General features: G+C 37.7%; 1 protein-coding gene across 3 annotated transcripts; it reads left to right on the plus strand.

Annotated features, from left to right (window-relative positions):
* The first annotated feature begins 3,727 nt into the window (after positions 1–3,727).
* Positions 3,728–16,367, plus strand: LOC146486494 (methyltransferase-like protein 27). Of its 3 annotated transcripts, none has more exons than XM_085101300.1 (4): positions 3,728–3,794; positions 11,705–11,850; positions 12,915–13,293; positions 16,171–16,367. In XM_085101300.1, exons 2-4 carry the CDS (start codon positions 11,722–11,724, stop codon positions 16,347–16,349), a joined length of 687 nt encoding a protein of 228 aa, XP_084957426.1. In that variant the 5' UTR covers positions 3,728–3,794; positions 11,705–11,721; the 3' UTR covers positions 16,350–16,367. The 3 variants fall into 3 exon arrangements, with proteins under 3 accessions (XP_084957426.1, XP_084957419.1, XP_084957436.1); XM_085101293.1 differs by having other exon boundaries at positions 3,729–3,847; XM_085101310.1 differs by having other exon boundaries at positions 3,739–3,847; positions 11,711–11,850.
* The last annotated feature ends 611 nt before the right edge of the window (positions 16,368–16,978 follow it).

Below are 16,978 nucleotides of genomic sequence, written 5' to 3' on the forward strand. Positions count from 1 at the left end.
GCTGAGGTGGCCTCTCTTATAAGCCTGGTAGTTTCTTGAGATCTCCTTGCCATTACCTTGACTTGTAATTTGAATGATTTCTTCTTTTTCTTTTACTAAGGCAAATAAATGATGATGATGATAACAATAAAAGTTTCCTACAAACTTCCATTCTTTCATTTATTTCTCTTCACCTACTTTAAAAGTTAATATACATGGGTATTCTCTTGTCTTCAGTTTCCCACACCAATAAAATCCAACAGGCAGCTCGATTACTTCAAACTTAATTTCATCTTCGGTTTACTGACATTACCAAATTTAATAAACTTCCTCAATTACCACAAAATAAAAGTCGATCGAGAGGAGCGTTACGTTTCACATAAATCAAGTGGTTCAATCTTTGTGTAGAAACAGTTCTTCTTCTTCTCCTTGAGAACTGTTAAGTGTATAATTCTCCCAAATCTTGTACATGTACATAACTGACGCGGTGCTTTTTGTTGGTGTATCCTCTTGGACGTAATAAGCAACCTTACACTCTTTACCCAGTGCCCCGGTCATCGTCACCAAAGAACTCCTCTGGTGATTGGTTGTCCTGCGGTAGTTAGTAAATAATAGTATACGAAAACTGTATGGTATTTTTCGAATACCTACGTTACTTGCTGTTCATTTAATTTAATGACTTTGTTAAGTACAATACACACGAAACAGGTCCGTTAAAGTTTGGAAAATAATGACATAGTTGTGGCGGAAAGAAGAGACGTCCGCGCAATGCCGTTGCTGATCGTTTTCCAGTATCCTGCTGGTTCCCAGGAATGTTAGAAACGCGCTCTCATTGGTTGCTTGACGGTAGGTATTATTACAATCAAGGAGTCAGCTTCTAAAAAACCGTGCTGCTACGTCGGTGGGGAGTGGAAACGAATGTATGGTTTTATCATCAGAGTTGGTAACTAAGGGTAACTTGGCCACCGTAAAGAGATTCAAGTGCTGACGTTTCGAGCGTTAGCCCTTCGTCAAAGCGAATCCGTTTTGGCGAAGGTCTAACGTTCGAAACTTCAGTGTTGTGCTCGAAACTTATGGAGTAGGATAATCCCCATAATGAACTATACGAAGAGGCTCCGTCCGAAAGGAGGAAAGGGTTTCACGAGTTCGAGTAATTAGTAAAGGTAGGGAAAACTGTCATTTAGGTATTTAAAGAGACTGTCAAAATATCTCGAACAGATCCATAGGGATACAGTTTTCTACGGTTGTTCTGTGAAAGGGGAACCATTTTCTACCTTTCCCAGACATATTTACATTTATATCATGCATATGTTGTTGACTTCGCCGATCAACAAACACAAAGGAGAGTTCTAATAGTGCTTTTTCTTCAAAATTCCATAATCTTGCATTTAAACGGCTAAAATTGCGTTGATTGCGTTGTTACTTTACCAACTAAGTTAAGTTCGAATTATCACTTTACATTGGCAAAGACGAAACGTTTTTTTTCACGAGGTTAACTAGCTCAGTCAGTGACACAGGCCTACTCGGAAAGCGACTAGCTCAGTATTATCCACACTTCCATTCAAAGTCCAGGTCATTTAAAAGCAAGACTGTAAAAATGGATGTTTCAGTCAGTTAACCGACCACAGATGTAAAAAGTGAGGGTTTTAGTGCTTGAATCAGTTGTTGCTTTATATACTGCTTTAAAGATGTTTCTGGAATAATCCCTTCATTAGTTAACAGTTTGTGAAGCAGTTATCCATGCTACGTTTGTAGAATCAAACTCACCTTCAAAAATGTATCCTTTGGTAACGGATAAACGTTTATCCCAATGAAGTGTATGATTGATGAGTACGCCGGCTACTCGAAAGGGAATGTGTGAAATTTTGCAGACATCTTCGTCTAAAAGCATACATTTTTTCATGACAAATAAAATGCTCAGAGCGACACATTCTGATCCCATTAGGGAACTGAGGTCGCCTAGAAGCCTTACCTATGAATCAATTCATAAGCCAAATTTCTGTGGCGGGTGTTTACTCCTAAAAACAGCTGCAAATCTAACTGTTATAGCCCAACTTTGGGCGCTCACAAAATCGGCAATTTTTACCCCAGCAATCTCAAACTTAGAAATGGCGTGTTTGAAAGGGTAAATTTTATGACTACCTTAAGACAATTTTCGCTTCATAGGCACTTTAAAGAAAGAATAATTTTTAAAATTTTCTTGGTCACTTTCAAACATCTCCACGGCTTCACTCCAGTCTATTTAAACGAGCTCTTATTTCATTACACGCCTTATCGTCTACTACGGTCAAGTAGTTCAAATCTGTTGTCCGTCTATCCCTAAGACTAAAATGGCTTCTCGCGGTCTCGGACATAGCACCAAGGCTTTTGAACGTTTTTTTCAAGTATCATTTAAAAAAACAATGTACCACTATGGACTGTTTTAAATCAAGATTAAAATCTTTTCTTTTTAATACAGCGTTTTCAGATTAGAGATTTTACAGGTCGGTTTTATATAAAAGGACTATAAAAAGCATTGAGACTTCGTTTTTATTATTTATTATTATTAAACCTTCACATCTCTGAATTTCTGAAGTCGATTGCGCTCCAAAATTGTAGGAATGTTGGCAGATGATGGAACTATATAGATGATTGTCGTCTTTGCTGGCGGATCGCTCATCGCCGTGATGTCTTTAAAGCTACAAAAGTTTGAATTACTGAAAAGCAGTTAGTTTTCCATTAACTAAATGCAGACAATCCAAGGGCTGGAGCTAATTGCATTGATCGGTACTGTGTAATATATATGAAATCAATCAGCAACTGAAGACGTTTGAGGCATGAAATAGAATTCGTTGCAAAATCAGTGTAAAAACGCCTTTGTGAACATTCCTTACATAAACCTGGTGTTGTATTGAATTGAGCTAACGATTCTCTTCTGCCATTTCTTTATCAGTGTGAACCGAACATTATTGATTGAGTTAGAATTCAGAGGACAATGCCACACAAGTGAATAGTACTTTTCGCGCGCGCTGATTGGCTAGCTCGGAGGTGATTAGGCAAGTACTATTCACCTCCGAGCAGCCGAAGAGAAACAAGATGGCTTCCCGTCTCGCCACGGTTACTTAAATTATTTCTATAAACGAGGTGGCTGCTTAAAAAAAAAAATACATAAATCTCTACAAAGTTTGGTTTGACTGCATTAAATTGAATTAAAGTTGTTTAATCTTTTCAACCTTATATTCTAAGGCGAAAAATGAAAATACAATCCCTTGTTTACGAAAACTGCCGAGCGCTAAAATTACAATGAAACATCTGATATTGTTCAGACGAATTTCGCAGAAAAATGGATCAAATGACGCTGTAGGAACTAGTTTAAAACAAGTGTCTCCAAAATTTTTATTTGTCTGCAAGAAAGCGAGACGGAACTTTCTACAGTCAGAAATCATTTACTGATGACGCGCGAGATTTTAAAATTTCATACCATTTGTCGGTATATTTTAAGAAATAAAATAAGTTTTTGATCCACTAGTTATTCAGCTTGTGTGGTAAATACTAAAACAATTATTCACCTCAGTGTCGGTGAAAGTGATGGATGTTTACCTCGCCGCTTCGCGACGCGGTAAATATCCATCACTATTCACCTCCACTTTGGTGAATAATTGTTAAATACTGTTCGTCACTGAAATGCATAATAACATAGATAAATATTGTGTAATTACGGTCATCGGGTATAAGGCTCTCCGAAATAAAATTCAGCGACTTCTGGTCGCCTGAACTGAGCCAAACACAAGCCGGTATTGGGGGGAAAATTTGCATTTCTACTCAAGGAGAAACAAGTATTGTTTAGTGATCATCGGTACCTCTTGTCTTCTAAGGAAACTTCTTCCAGGTAGACTTTCTTTTCATGACTTTCTTCTTTCTTAGGGTGTGTTTGATTGACCGTCAATAATCTGACAAAAAATTCCTCATACGAGGCTTTGAAATTAGCAGAGAAGAAAGTGTGTCTTGTTGCAGAAAACGTTTGCAGAAACGTGTTCTCAAATTTACCTAAAAGGAATGACAACTAAAGGCTATTCCATATATTTTTTCCTTAACAGTATGGTCAATCGAAAGCGCTACCTATTTGAGTTACTTTTTAATGCAACTGGGTTGAGAACCTTTCCGCAGTAAACAGTGTAGACTTAATTATACGAAGCGTCGTCTATCGAGCAGCCTGGATGACAGTGGAGTATATACATACTGACCTTCTGGAAATTAATTTTAGTTTCTTTCATTCTTTCTAGTCGTTCGCTTTTTCATAGACCTCAGAATGGTGCTTTAAACAATCCTGGACGGTTGCCGTTTTCTAAAATTTCTGTGAACTATCGAGCCTTGGTCGTGCAATGTTGAGCGTCTTAGGTGGTTGAGATTTTAAGTATTTGTGTTAAACGACTACAATACAGCACAAATATCCGAAAAGCTCACAATTCGCATGAATTGAGTCGGTTTTAAAAATGCCCTAATGGTCTTTTCCGTTTAGATTTGTAAGCCATTAGAATAATAGTTGTTTTTGATGTTCGAGCGCGTTTCAGTCTTAAGAGCGCTTCTAAGGAACTTTCACCTAACAACCATGCCATTGCAGTTATATTTTTAGTGCATATGAAGCAAACTGCCCAGACAATAACAATGCAACGCAGAGGGCAAATTTTTTTTTAATGTTGATTTGTTACAATGAAGGCTGGCTGAACACGCCAGTTCTACATTCTACATGCTGATTTGTTACAATGGAGGCTGGCTGAACACGCCAGTTCTACATTCCGTTGGTTTCTTAATTTTGTGTCCAAAAACAACGACTTCTCTCAAGTTCTTTGGAGTTCGACTGTTTAAGCCGGGTTGTTTGTACCACAAATACATGGAAATCAAGTGCTGCAGCTAGAAAGGGAATTCCTAAACGTTAGTTTTCGTGATCAGCAAAAGCCGGATTATTTGTGTCAAAGCTAAAAACTTGGATAGGAACGACATTTGTTCAGTTGAGAAACTGAAATCAGTCATGGCGACCATGCAAGTGCTTTCAACTCGCTACTTCTTCTTACAATTAGCAATTATCCTGCGAAATCGCGCGGAACAAGTATCGCCTGATACTTAGCCGACGAGGCCGTAGGCCGAGTTGGCTAAAATCAGGCGTTATTCCGCGAGATTGAGCAGGATAATTGTTTTATTATTCAACACATTGATGACAAAGCACAGATTTATAGCAGAAAAGCTGAACTTTATTTGTCCAAAAAGAAAGAAACTTGTAACATTTTCCCACGCACGGACCGGCATGAATGAAAGTGGCAGCTTTGTTCAAGTTTGAATGAAATCGAGAGCGTTTTGCATCAAGCTCAGTAAAAAATTGAGTACTCGTCTTGTGCGCCAATCGCTCCGGCAAGATTTTCTACAAATTTCTAGCACCAAAAGCTGAAGCCAAGCAGAATTTTGAAGCTGCGAAGGATTTGTTGTGTCAGCTGGGCCGAGCTGAAAGACTGGAAATGCTTTTCAACGATTTCTCGGGTGAGTGTTTCTTTGTTTACTACGCAAGCAATTTCACGATCTTTCCCCAGTGTTTTGACAAACGCATCTAGTACCTTGTTGCTTGCAAGAACTCTGGATCTTTTATGAAACTAAACGGTTTTTCAAGCGGCTCTAGATCTGATGTTTCTGAGAACAATTACTTTGTACGAGTTCCGTCTATCTTTTTGTCTGCCAAGACGAGTCGAGATCTCTGTTTAACGGTTGCGAGAACCAATCTAAGGAAATACATGTCCTGGAAGAAAGAATTTTCGTTTACAAATGATTTGTAAACGACCGTCGAATTACACGTCATGAAAATATTTTTTTGTGTAAGAGCAAGTTACCGGCCCGGGGGAAAATGAGTGGAAATTCGAAACTGTGTCAATTCTGCTCCTATAGTAATAATTCTAGTCTCGTCAACCAAATGGAAAATACGGGAAAATAGTCTTTGGTGTATGGTAGAATTATTTCAGAGCTTTTAAACTTGTGTCTGTTTACAAACGCATGAGAGCCGTGTGGTGTGAATGAAAAAAAAACGGCCACGAAACAATATTGTACAAAAATTAATTTCTAAACGAATATCGATGGTATCGAGAATTTAACAAACGATAAAAGCATCTGCGTAAAGCTTTAAACACATAACATAAATAAAATTATCGATTGTTGCCTGGAAGAAAGCATTTTCGTTTACAAATGATCTGTAAACGGCCGTCGGAATCACGTAAACATGACATTTTCTGCGAGAGCAAGTTAGCTCCCGGGGAAAAATGTTTGGAAATCCAAACCTGTGTCAATTCTGGTCCTATAGTAATAAATGTTTGGTAGAATTATTTCAGAGCTTTTAAACTTATGTGTATTTACAAACACATGAATGCCGAAAGGTGCGAATGAAAAAAACACGGCCACGAAACAAAATGTTCAAAAATTAATTTCTACACGAATATCGATGGTATCGAGAATTTAATAAACGATTAAAATATCTGTGTAAAGCTTGAAACACGTAACATAAAGGAAAGTTATCGATTTTTTTCCGGGAAGAAACCTTTTTGGTTTACAAATGATCTGTTGAAACGGCCGTCGTAATCACGTAAACATGGTATTTTTTGCTAGAGCAAGTAAGCTCCCGGCGAAAAATTATTGGATATTAAAAACTGTGTCAATTCTGCTCTTAATTTATTTTAGTAATAATTCTAGTCTCTAAGTTTAAGAAAAGGAGAATACCGAAACGTACTCTTTGGTGTTTGGTAGAATTATTTCAGAGCTTTGAAACTTGTGTTTGTTTACAAACACATTTATAAGCTTAAGGGCCGTGCGCTGCGAACGAAAAAAACACACGGCCACGAAACAAATTTTTCAAAATTTACTTCTCGAATATTGCTAGTGTCTATGTAAAGCTATTTTAGAGTTCTAAAAGTTACCATAACTGATCACGAACAAGTGATATAGGCAAATGTGAGGCTTCTTTAAACTTAAGCTTACTTTTCTTTTCCGGTCGGCCTGCTCTAACTTGCTATCCGTCGCTTTCTTCCACGTTCAACTTTGCTCGATCATCTCCGCTTTTTTTTTCTTTTTCTCTCTCTTTCTCTTCTTTCCACGTTTGTCAACATATCCAACAAATACGTTTAAATTGTCTTTGTGTTTTTTGTTCTTTAGCATTTCTGTTGTAAACGCATCTTGCCAAACTATCTCGCCATGCAACTTCCCGCCAAACAAACACGGGCGCATTAGCATTGTGGGATTGCGTATGGACGGTCGGACGATCGGATGGACAGATATGACGTCATATCCAAACCAAAATTTCTCGCATTGACGGGTTACCAAATTCTCGTAGCTATGGGGCTTCGCTGCGCGCGCCTGCGGCGCGCGCGGGAGCTCCGCTACAAAAACTATTCGTAGAACGACATGTTTCAGTTTGTTTCGATAATTATTTTACGTTTACAGTGACTTTTTCATGCCAGCAGCATGTGATCAGCGAGTAAAACCGGCACGAAAGTGTCATTGGTATGAATCGCTCGTCAATTCAGTACAAGCCAGACTCAGATTCCTTTACGCTTTGAGGCTGTCCTGAATGTACATTATGTGAGAACCAGAATGTATTTGTTAGGTTATTAGGTTCATACAATAAACAGACTTAGATAAATGCTATTAAAAAAGAATTGTGGAGCTCCGCTCTTAGGCTTGGCGAAATATATTCATATTAATCCATTGATCAATATTGATTGGTGCAACTAGTTAATGAAAATAATCAATGACCACTCACCGAGACGTCTTAATTTTATTGATTATCGTTGAATTTCTATAGACGTGATCAAGCTGATTGTCTAACCGGTTAAAACCCGACTTAAAGGCATTTGCTAGATTAAAGTGGTTGCAAACACAACAGCGGTGTTATGTATAAACAAGACATGATAATTTCAATATTCTGCGTCGTCAAAGTATACGACCACTGTCCTTTGAAAGTAAATGAAAGCGAAGCGATCAGAAAATTTGAACTTTATTAGGAATATTTTGCTGTAATTCGTGTGATTTTAATTAACAACAGAAATCAATAAGAGCAATGAAAATCAATGAGAATCAAAGAGAATCGAAAATCACTCAACATTGCGGCCTTTGATTTTTATCGATTTCCAATATCAATCCATTAATTAATTTGATTACTTTTGATCATTATTGATTATCTTGATTATTGATTATCATTGATTGGCACCGCCGGGTTATTTATATGCAAATTTGCCGATTTTATCACCCTAAACTAAATGCTCCAGTTATTTCAACAAAGTCTAACTTAAGCCATGGCTTAAAGTGCCCCTAACCCTTCAATTTGTTTTCTTAAAGTAGATTTCCATATCTGTGAAGAACTCATTTTCGAAAAATTTTTTTTAGAAATATTGAATCCTTTTTTTTTTTTACGAGCGCTAGAAGTGAAGGCGCGCTTTAAGCCCCGCTGGACAAATTTTTGTCTCGTGGGTTCATTAGGAGCGAGCCAATGAGAAGCGTCTGATATTTGACACTTTCTTAGCTGTGAGCTGTGACGTAAGAAAAGGACACCAGGAGGATTCAGAAGGAATCTTATGCATGCTGATTCCTTTCTCTACATTTCGAGAGTTGCCGCATCCAAAAACCACACATTTTTCAACCATTTTCTCTGTTTACAATTGAAGCATTACCGCGAATCTTCGGATATTTTTGCACGTTGTCCTTTTCTTACGTCAAGCTCCATATTTGCACTCATTTGGCCAAGTGGGGGACTAATGCGAACGATAGGTGAAAATATCGACAAGACTGCCTTCACTTCTAGCGCTCGTAAAAAAAAAAAAGATTCAATATTTCTCAAAACATTTTTCGAAAATGAGTTCTTGAAAGATATGGAAATCTACCAAAAGAAAACAAATTGAAGGGTTAGGGGCACTTTAAGACAATCAGTAGGCCTCCAAATATGTGTAAGTTTTATTTTAAGTACAAAAATAGTACACTAGTCTGAGATACAAGCCTTCTTGCTACCGTAAGCAGCAGCCAATGTTTAGATATGACTGTTGGCAAAATTGAAAATGGCTTAGGACGTGGTTTTGTTAAACACAGTCTAAACTGCCTTTTAATTAATAACTGACCCAATAACTTTTCCGCAACAAAAACATATTTACTAATGCTAAACCTACGTATCAAATTTGCCTATTGTTATGGTTGACTTTTTAGAACACAATAGGGCTTTTGTTTCGGTTCGCGAGTAAAGTAAATGTGAAGTTTGCACGATTTATTGCTCAAAGCGAACGCAACAATGGCGAAATGACTCAGTTTCAGTTCCTCTCATCCCAGTCGTGACAATAATAATCGGGGTTGTACTAATTTATTACGGCTTTTTATGATCTTTAATATATACAGAGGCATTCACTTCGCCGTTGTACAACGGCGAGGTTTTGTTCTGTATTATATTAGTAAATAAACTATCTATCTTGTTAAATTTACATATTGCGAAGGTGGCGAATTTTTACTCGTTCGGTGTATGTGTTTGTCTGGTCAGCATGCTTAAACGTGCTAAAATGGGAGGGAGGTAAAAGGAAGTAGTCAAAAACTAGTTTAGCATCAAAAAAATGTTCATTTCAGTTTGAGAACGTGGCTAACAATCAGTGCTTTGGTGAATTCGACTATTCATTGACTGTCAAAACGTTCAAACACTAATAAATTAAATACGATCAAAATTGAAAACAACCTCCTTAAAAAAACATACTGACTATAAATTCAAATAGAAGAAAGATCCTCGCAGTTACTACGCAACTTAAGCAGATGCGAAAAGAAAGCCTGAAAAAAAATTCAGGCTTGAACGGGATTCGGTGCAGTGCTCTACCGACTGAGCTATCAAGCCATCTGGGAGCTGGTCACATTGTGAGTTCGTAATGTACCCGTGAAGCATGAATAAATAAATGTAAATATCTGAAACATATAGTTTGAACTGCAGATGAAAGATCAAATAGAAGAAAGATCCTCGCAGTTACTACGCAACTTAAGCAGTTGCGAAAAGAAAGCCTGAAGAAAAGTTCGGGCTTGAACGGGATTCGAACCCATGAACTCTGCGATGCCGGTCCAGTCACTGCTCTATCAACTGAGCTATCAAGCCAACTGGGAGCTGACTTTGCGACTGCATACTTTACGACTGACTTTAAGTCGTTTGTTTCTTCCCATTTCAATATTTGCTAACAGTCGTTTCTGAAACCCATTTGCCGTAAAAAAGTATACATATCGCCGAGGAGATGAAAGCGCTCTGTGAGCGAACTCATCACTTGAACAGGTAAATGAATATCCTCAAAAGAGATTGCTCGCAGGCTAGTAAATGAAATGATATTTCAAATTACATGTATGTCAGTAAAGTTCTTCTCTTCTTTGATTACGTGGCTACGTGGCTAAGTGAATAAGCGGTTACCTAGCTAACTGGCTACGGGGTTTCACGGTTAAAGAAAGAGGTATAAACACATTCTCTTTGTTGTTTGCTGCACGAAAGTTACGAGTTACTGATAGGCGAGGCTTGGCATCACGCTTAAAAACGAGGTATGCGTAGCATTGTTTTAGAAGTATATTATTGAATTTAGAAGTATCCTGTAGCCACTGTTTTAGAGGTATTTCCCGGAAAGCCTAGTTCCTTTGAGTATGTCTGCCGCGTTTCATGTTTGCTGAAACGAGCGGTTTGGAAAGAATATCTGTCCTGAAAAGAAAAGTTGTACGTTAGCAGTCGGTAAATGGAAGGATTTAGGTCTGTGTTATCTTTTGTGCTATAGGATTGAGTTCCATTGACTTCACTAGGATGATCAAAGGAGACTCTGCTCGCAGGGTATTCCGCTAGAAACGGTTATTTTAAAATTTTTGTCAAAAATCTGGTTCTCATAGAATGTACATTTGACAGCCTCAAAGTGTGAGGGAATTAGTCTACTTGTACTGAATTGTTTCGATTTTTATGCCTCTTTCGTCGTGGTCCGTACCAGCGACACTTTCAACTGAAGTCGGTAATACTCGCTCACAGGGCGCCGGAATGAAAACGTACGTAAAGATAAAATCATTATCGAAACAAACTAAAACATGTCTATTTCTATAAATGGTTGAAAAGTCCTTCGTTGTGACAAAGTTTGGCAATTTTCGAGTTTTGTATCATGGTCGTTGGTGAAAGTTCGTGAGGAGCGCTCTTAAGAATCATTATGGGTGTTCGGATAAGAAGGTAGAAACTCGGTCAACTTTGCGTCGTTATTCACCTTGTGTTAACAAGAGTTTTGTTTCTTGCTTCTGGTCTGTTTGACAGCTATTTTGGTGGGGCGAATATTTACGACGTGTAAATATTCGTACAAGTTGTACAAGTCGTACAAGCTGAGCAAAACATATACATAAATAGATACACATACTCAACAGTGGATTAATAAGCATGATAGCTATAGATTGTGCGGAGATTAAACAAACTCAGAAGCTGCAGGTAGTACATTTAGAACGTTTTTCTATAACGAAAGACCTTTGATTGATAAAGGAGCCGGAAAGTAGTGAATATCATTTTTCTTGAAATTTTAACTCAGTGATAATGCTGGAATAACCAACTAATATTATCCCGTAAACATGGATTTTTTTCCTAAGCTCACCTACGGACCGTCACAATGCTGCATCGATCTTTGAGGCTTATAGCAAATTTCTACGCGGCCTCAAAATGTAGTAATAATTCCTCTGTTTTTCTGTTATTTTTTAGGAGCAGAGGCCTGATCGATGGCTGCGGAATCGTTTAAGGAGGGCTACAATGCGGCTTTTTCAAACAAATATGCGCACCTGACGGATGCAACGACTGGAGATGAAGTCAGAAAACTTTATGACGACTGGGCAACGGAGTACGACAAGGTATAACTTTCGCAGTAAACGAAAAGTGAAACTGGATCGTTTTAAAAAATCCTCATGGGAAATTCAAACAAATTAAAAAAAATTTGGGCATTATGTACCACTCATGAATTAATGCAAGACATTGTGTAGACGTGAACGCGCCAAGGGTAACATGCATACTTGATTCAGTATAGCTGTATAGGTATGTACCACCACAAAGAGGACGGCTTTAGCCATTTCGATCAGAAACTGGGGACCCACGAGAGTACGTCAATTATTTGCCAAAAATAACTTGAGGAGTACCTACTAACCTCTTCCCCCAGGGGACCACTGAATCGATTTACTACTTTGGTCTGCTGGATGAAGATTTATTCCAAGGATTTTCCGTTGTAATATCTTATACCATGTGGACATAAGTATGAGTATAACTTTATTTTAGGTCGAAACGTGGGGTGTGATCGCCCAATCTCCCGAACCAGGGGCTCTTGTTAAAAACGCTCGACTAAAGAAAAATAAAAACATATGTATGTAATACATTAAATATATACATAAACACTAATCTAAGTCTAAACAGCATTGATTAAAATAGGGTGAAAGTATTTCTAAAATGAATCGAGGATTTTAAAAGTAAATACTTAAAAGTATCTACCTATACTAAGTCCTTGGCTACCTATACTAACTAAATATCTATCTATACTAAATCCTAAGAAGAAAAGTAGACAAAAGTTTGGGCACGACCAAATATTTTCAAAGCGGGAGTTCCCTTATGGCAGATGGGAGCTGGTTAGCCTGGGATCAGAGTTTTGCTTACGGCGCGTTTTCGTGAGAAGTTACGACCAGATTTTCTCAACGAGCGGGATGACCGTGGGATAGAAAAGCCCCTGCAAAAATGATATATTGTTATACACTAGCTGATAAAATCCGAAATATTGGTAAAGGCCAAATTAAAATACTATAAACTAAAAATTAAATTTAGTAGTACAGCTATGGGATCACGTATTTTGTGCACAAGGAACCTTTTTCATTTTGACTGTGCCATGTGACGTGAATATAACACTCTATAACTTTAGTGCATTGGGTTTCAGGATGTTCTCGAGGTAGCTCGCTTCAAGGGTTTTAATCCAATCGTGAAAACTTTAAATGATGCAGTCCAAGAGGAGTTTAAGAACGTAACAAAAGACAACATCAAGATTATGGATGCAGGGGCTGGGACAGGCCTAGTTGGAGTCGAGCTTCGCAAGTTTGGCTTTACTACTATTGATGCACTGGACATTTCACCGGGAATGTTAAATGAAGCAAAGAAGAAGAAAGTTTACAAGAGATTCATCTGCGCTTCCTTGAGTGACCAGCGGATTCCTGAGGTGGAAACAGGAGAGTACGATGTCTTGATTTGCGTTGGTGTGTTTGCTATTGCGCATGTGCCACCTGTGGCTCTATTAGAGATGACGAGAATGGTCAGACCAGGTAAGATGCACCACAGTTGTTACATTGAACAGTTTTACAGTAACACCAAGAGTCCGCTTATAGGGGAAGTATCATGGGATAAAGGGGAAGTATCATGGGGTTTTTGGTATATCATGTTTTGTAAAAAAAAAATGATGAAATAAGACCTTCAATCAGCTGTCAAATAATTCTAGAATGACGAGAGGAAATACATCAACTAAATTCTTGAAAGGAACAACTCGTGATCTGTTCTAGCGCATTTTGGAACCAAAAAGGCGAGAACTGTAAAAACATTAGCCTAACATTTTTCAAGTTTCAATTCATACCGGCCTAATCTGTCTCTGTCCAAAGGCACTAATCGACATTTTTATTTGTTCTAGGGGTATGATTTACAACAAATATGACAATTATTTCGTTGTTTCTGCTGACAGAAAAACATTTTTGGGTTTTGAAATGACAGCAAATTCGCGTGATACTTCCCCTTTAAGATATTTCCGTTGGCATGGTATGTGTCAGGTGCTCGAACAGCCTTAATTTAGGGTACCCAGTCTCCTTTCATCATTGAGACTGGAAATTTTTACCTTTTTGAAGTATTTCCTTAGGTTATTCGGTGCTGTGAATAAATTTATTGTGTCATCCGTACAGGGAATATACAATAAGGTTGGAAATAAAAAGACAAAGGAATCAATAAACTATCCCGTTACCCCAATATTCCTTTGCATCAGGATTCTCTTACACGAACTTGCAAGAAAGACCACTGACCACATCACTTCTATGCACGTCAGCCTTTCTTCTTCAGGGTATTTTTTTTTTTTATTATTAATTACAGACGTTTTTGAACTATCCGAAAGTAACGGCTACCTGAATATTGCGGCCCCTTTAAGACCTGTTAAATAAAGTAAGTAACGGCTCCGTTACTTTCGGAATTCCTGACGGTAGTAACATTTATTATTTTTTCGCTCGACAACATCTTGCTTAAAACTGATATGTATGTCAGTTTTTCCTTGTGTTGTTTTTTCTTCTTTGTACATAATCGTTGACAAGGAAGGCAACTCTATTCGCAAACATTTGAAACAGTCCAACCGAGAACTCGTTTTAATCACAGCTGCTTTTCCACACTTCCCTGAATCCAGACAAGCACAAGATGATCTCGAAAAAAGGTTTTACAACCTGGACCCAGTTGTTCAAAGAGCGGATAACTTTACCCAGTGAATAAGTTGCTATCCAGCGGATAAAATGTACTCCGACAAAAGCTTTTGGTAAGTTTTTCACACAATCCCATACTTAAATTAGACAGATGCTTTACTTTATACCCAAAATAAAGGGCTATAGGGAAATTCGGGCACGTATTTTATCTGCCGTATAGCTTCCTATCCAGTGGATAAAATTATCCGCTCTTTGAACAACTGGGGCCTGGTCGAATTGTTTTCGAATAGGAATTTTATAGCGTCTTCTCCAAAGTTTGTTTTGAGATTGCTTTTCAGCCAATGATTATACCGTAGCCCCTAGCCAACTTGCACCATCGAGGTGCCAACCAGCGCGCACTCGCTCCCTTCCCTTTCCATTATGATTCAACAGTTAGTTGGCAAGTTGTCGTGAAATTAAAAAAAAATGTGAGCAAAAACCACGTACGTTCTAAGGTACTTTCAAACATTGTCTACTGCCGACGGTAACAAGAAGGCTTGCATCCCAGACTAGAAAACTATTTATGTACTTAAAATAAACCACTTATTAACAGATTTGGAGGCCCACTGATTGTCTTAAGCCGGGGCCTAAGTTAGACTCTGTTTATATAACTGGCCCTGAATGTTTAGTTAATAATTGATAATTAAAAATAAATAAAACAGAGAGCAAAATACAAAAACAAATAGACTAATGGTACTCCAACCTGAAGTGCTCTTGTGCTAAGGCCAGGGGATAGTCTAGGGTGCATGTACACAGTGCCAACACTAAGGCATGCAATGACATGCAATGACCCATTTAACAAAAGAAAACTTCTCAAACTCGTTAATAATAATAATAATAATAATAATAATAATAATAATAATAATATGTTAGTTATAAAGTTGTAATGTTCAAAGGAAATCATAACTGACAGACGTTTCCTAATTGCTCGTTTATGTTTGTTTATATTAAGAAGATATATCAATCATTCAAGAAAGAGTTTCACCAGATTTCCAAACACCTCGAATCTGGTCAAAAATACTCTTGTTTGAGTTGTATTTTGAACTCTCTTCTTAATGTTAAAAAAAGCAACAATTACTCATCTCGCGATTGATTAGCTATCTATTCTCTTCCAAGATTCTAGAGTCACTAGAGTCTGGAACTCTTTGCCTACAGCTATCACTAGTTCAGAGTCTCGTTTGTCCTTTAGGAAAAAAATGCTTACTTTTTTGTATCAATCAATACAATTATCATCTAAATCGAGTTCACAAATTACTTCAGTTTACTTCTGCTAAATTCAGTAAGTATTAAGTTTATCGGTCCCTGGGAGGCCCCATGTAAAAGCCCTGTGGTTTCTGGTAGCCTCCCATCCAAATATATCGTCTATGTTTATATTTATTTTTTTCTCTTGTATATTCTCTAGTGTAATGGTTACTTTTGTCTCTTTTATCTCAACTATCACTTGGCGAAATGAAATAAAGAAATGGCCTATGGATTTGTGAATAAAAGGTTATTATTGTTATTATAATTATTATTATTATTATTATAATAATAATTATTATTATTATAATAATAATTATTATTATTATTATTATTATTATTATTATTAACTATCATCTTAGAGATATGGCGCACTTGTGGAATATAACTAGTGTCCCTTATCGTTATTATAACTGTATAATATGTGTCAAGTACCGCTAGTGAATTGCTTGTGTCGTTACTCAATCATCACAGGTGGTTTGGTTTGCTGCGGTGTTCGTGACGATGATCTGAAGGCATACCACGGCAAGATGGTGGAGCTAGAGAAAACAGGGCACTGGAAACTGGTCAAACAGAGAAAGGTTCCTTATTATGACCGTGAGGATATGCCGACAGAAAGCACCGCGTTTGTGTATAAGGTTTTAAAGCATTGACAGTAGGATCAAAATTGGGATACAGAAAATAAGGTAAATAAACCAGCTTAAAATTAATCCTGAGTTTTTCCTCGTCTCGTTTTTTGTCATCCATTCATTCATATGAGAACTTCTGTTTTTACCTTACAACATTAAGGGCAGACATTGTCATAAGAGATTATTACGGGAAAAGCTTTGCCCTAAACTGTAACAGTAAGAACGGGGAAAAGGAGATTTCTTCGCGTGCCGACTTTGAAAATTAATGTATAGCAAACGACATCAGGGCCGTGCCTAGGATTTTTTGTCTGAGGGAGCAAACTCTGCACACGCCTCACAGGGGTCTCCCGTATACAGACAGGGTTTCTAGTTAAACGTTTTTGTTATCACCCCCACACAGAACGTTGCCCCTTAGACCTAACACGCTGATTCTTTTTGTCTTAAATTGTCATGATTTTTTATGGCATGGACATCTTGTTTAGCTTGAAACTGCCCCCGAGGTTTCTGCTACACAATGGTGATTTATATACCATATTATACTCAAGCGAAACTGTAAACAGCAGTTTAACACTTTTTATGGATGTTTTCAAAAATGAGTTGAAATCCTTCGTCAGTTTGAACAGAGACAGCGGCTTGAAGGAACTGGAGCTAAA

Source organism: Pavona decussata, unplaced genomic scaffold (genome assembly GCF_977016875.1).
Source record: "Pavona decussata unplaced genomic scaffold, jaPavDecu1.1 SCAFFOLD_21, whole genome shotgun sequence".
NCBI lineage: Eukaryota > Metazoa > Cnidaria > Anthozoa > Scleractinia > Agariciidae > Pavona > Pavona decussata.

Excerpts from the sequence above, each read along its gene's own strand:
- LOC146486494 (XM_085101300.1), top strand. The coding sequence starts at position 11,722 with ATGGCTGCGGAATCGTTTAAGGAGGGCTACAATGCGGCTTTTTCAAAC. Across the intron at positions 11,851-12,914 it reads GGGCAACGGAGTACGACAAG|GATGTTCTCGAGGTAGCTCG; the intron begins GTATAACTTTCG and ends ATTGGGTTTCAG. Across the intron at positions 13,294-16,170 it reads GACGAGAATGGTCAGACCAG|GTGGTTTGGTTTGCTGCGGT; the intron begins GTAAGATGCACC and ends CAATCATCACAG.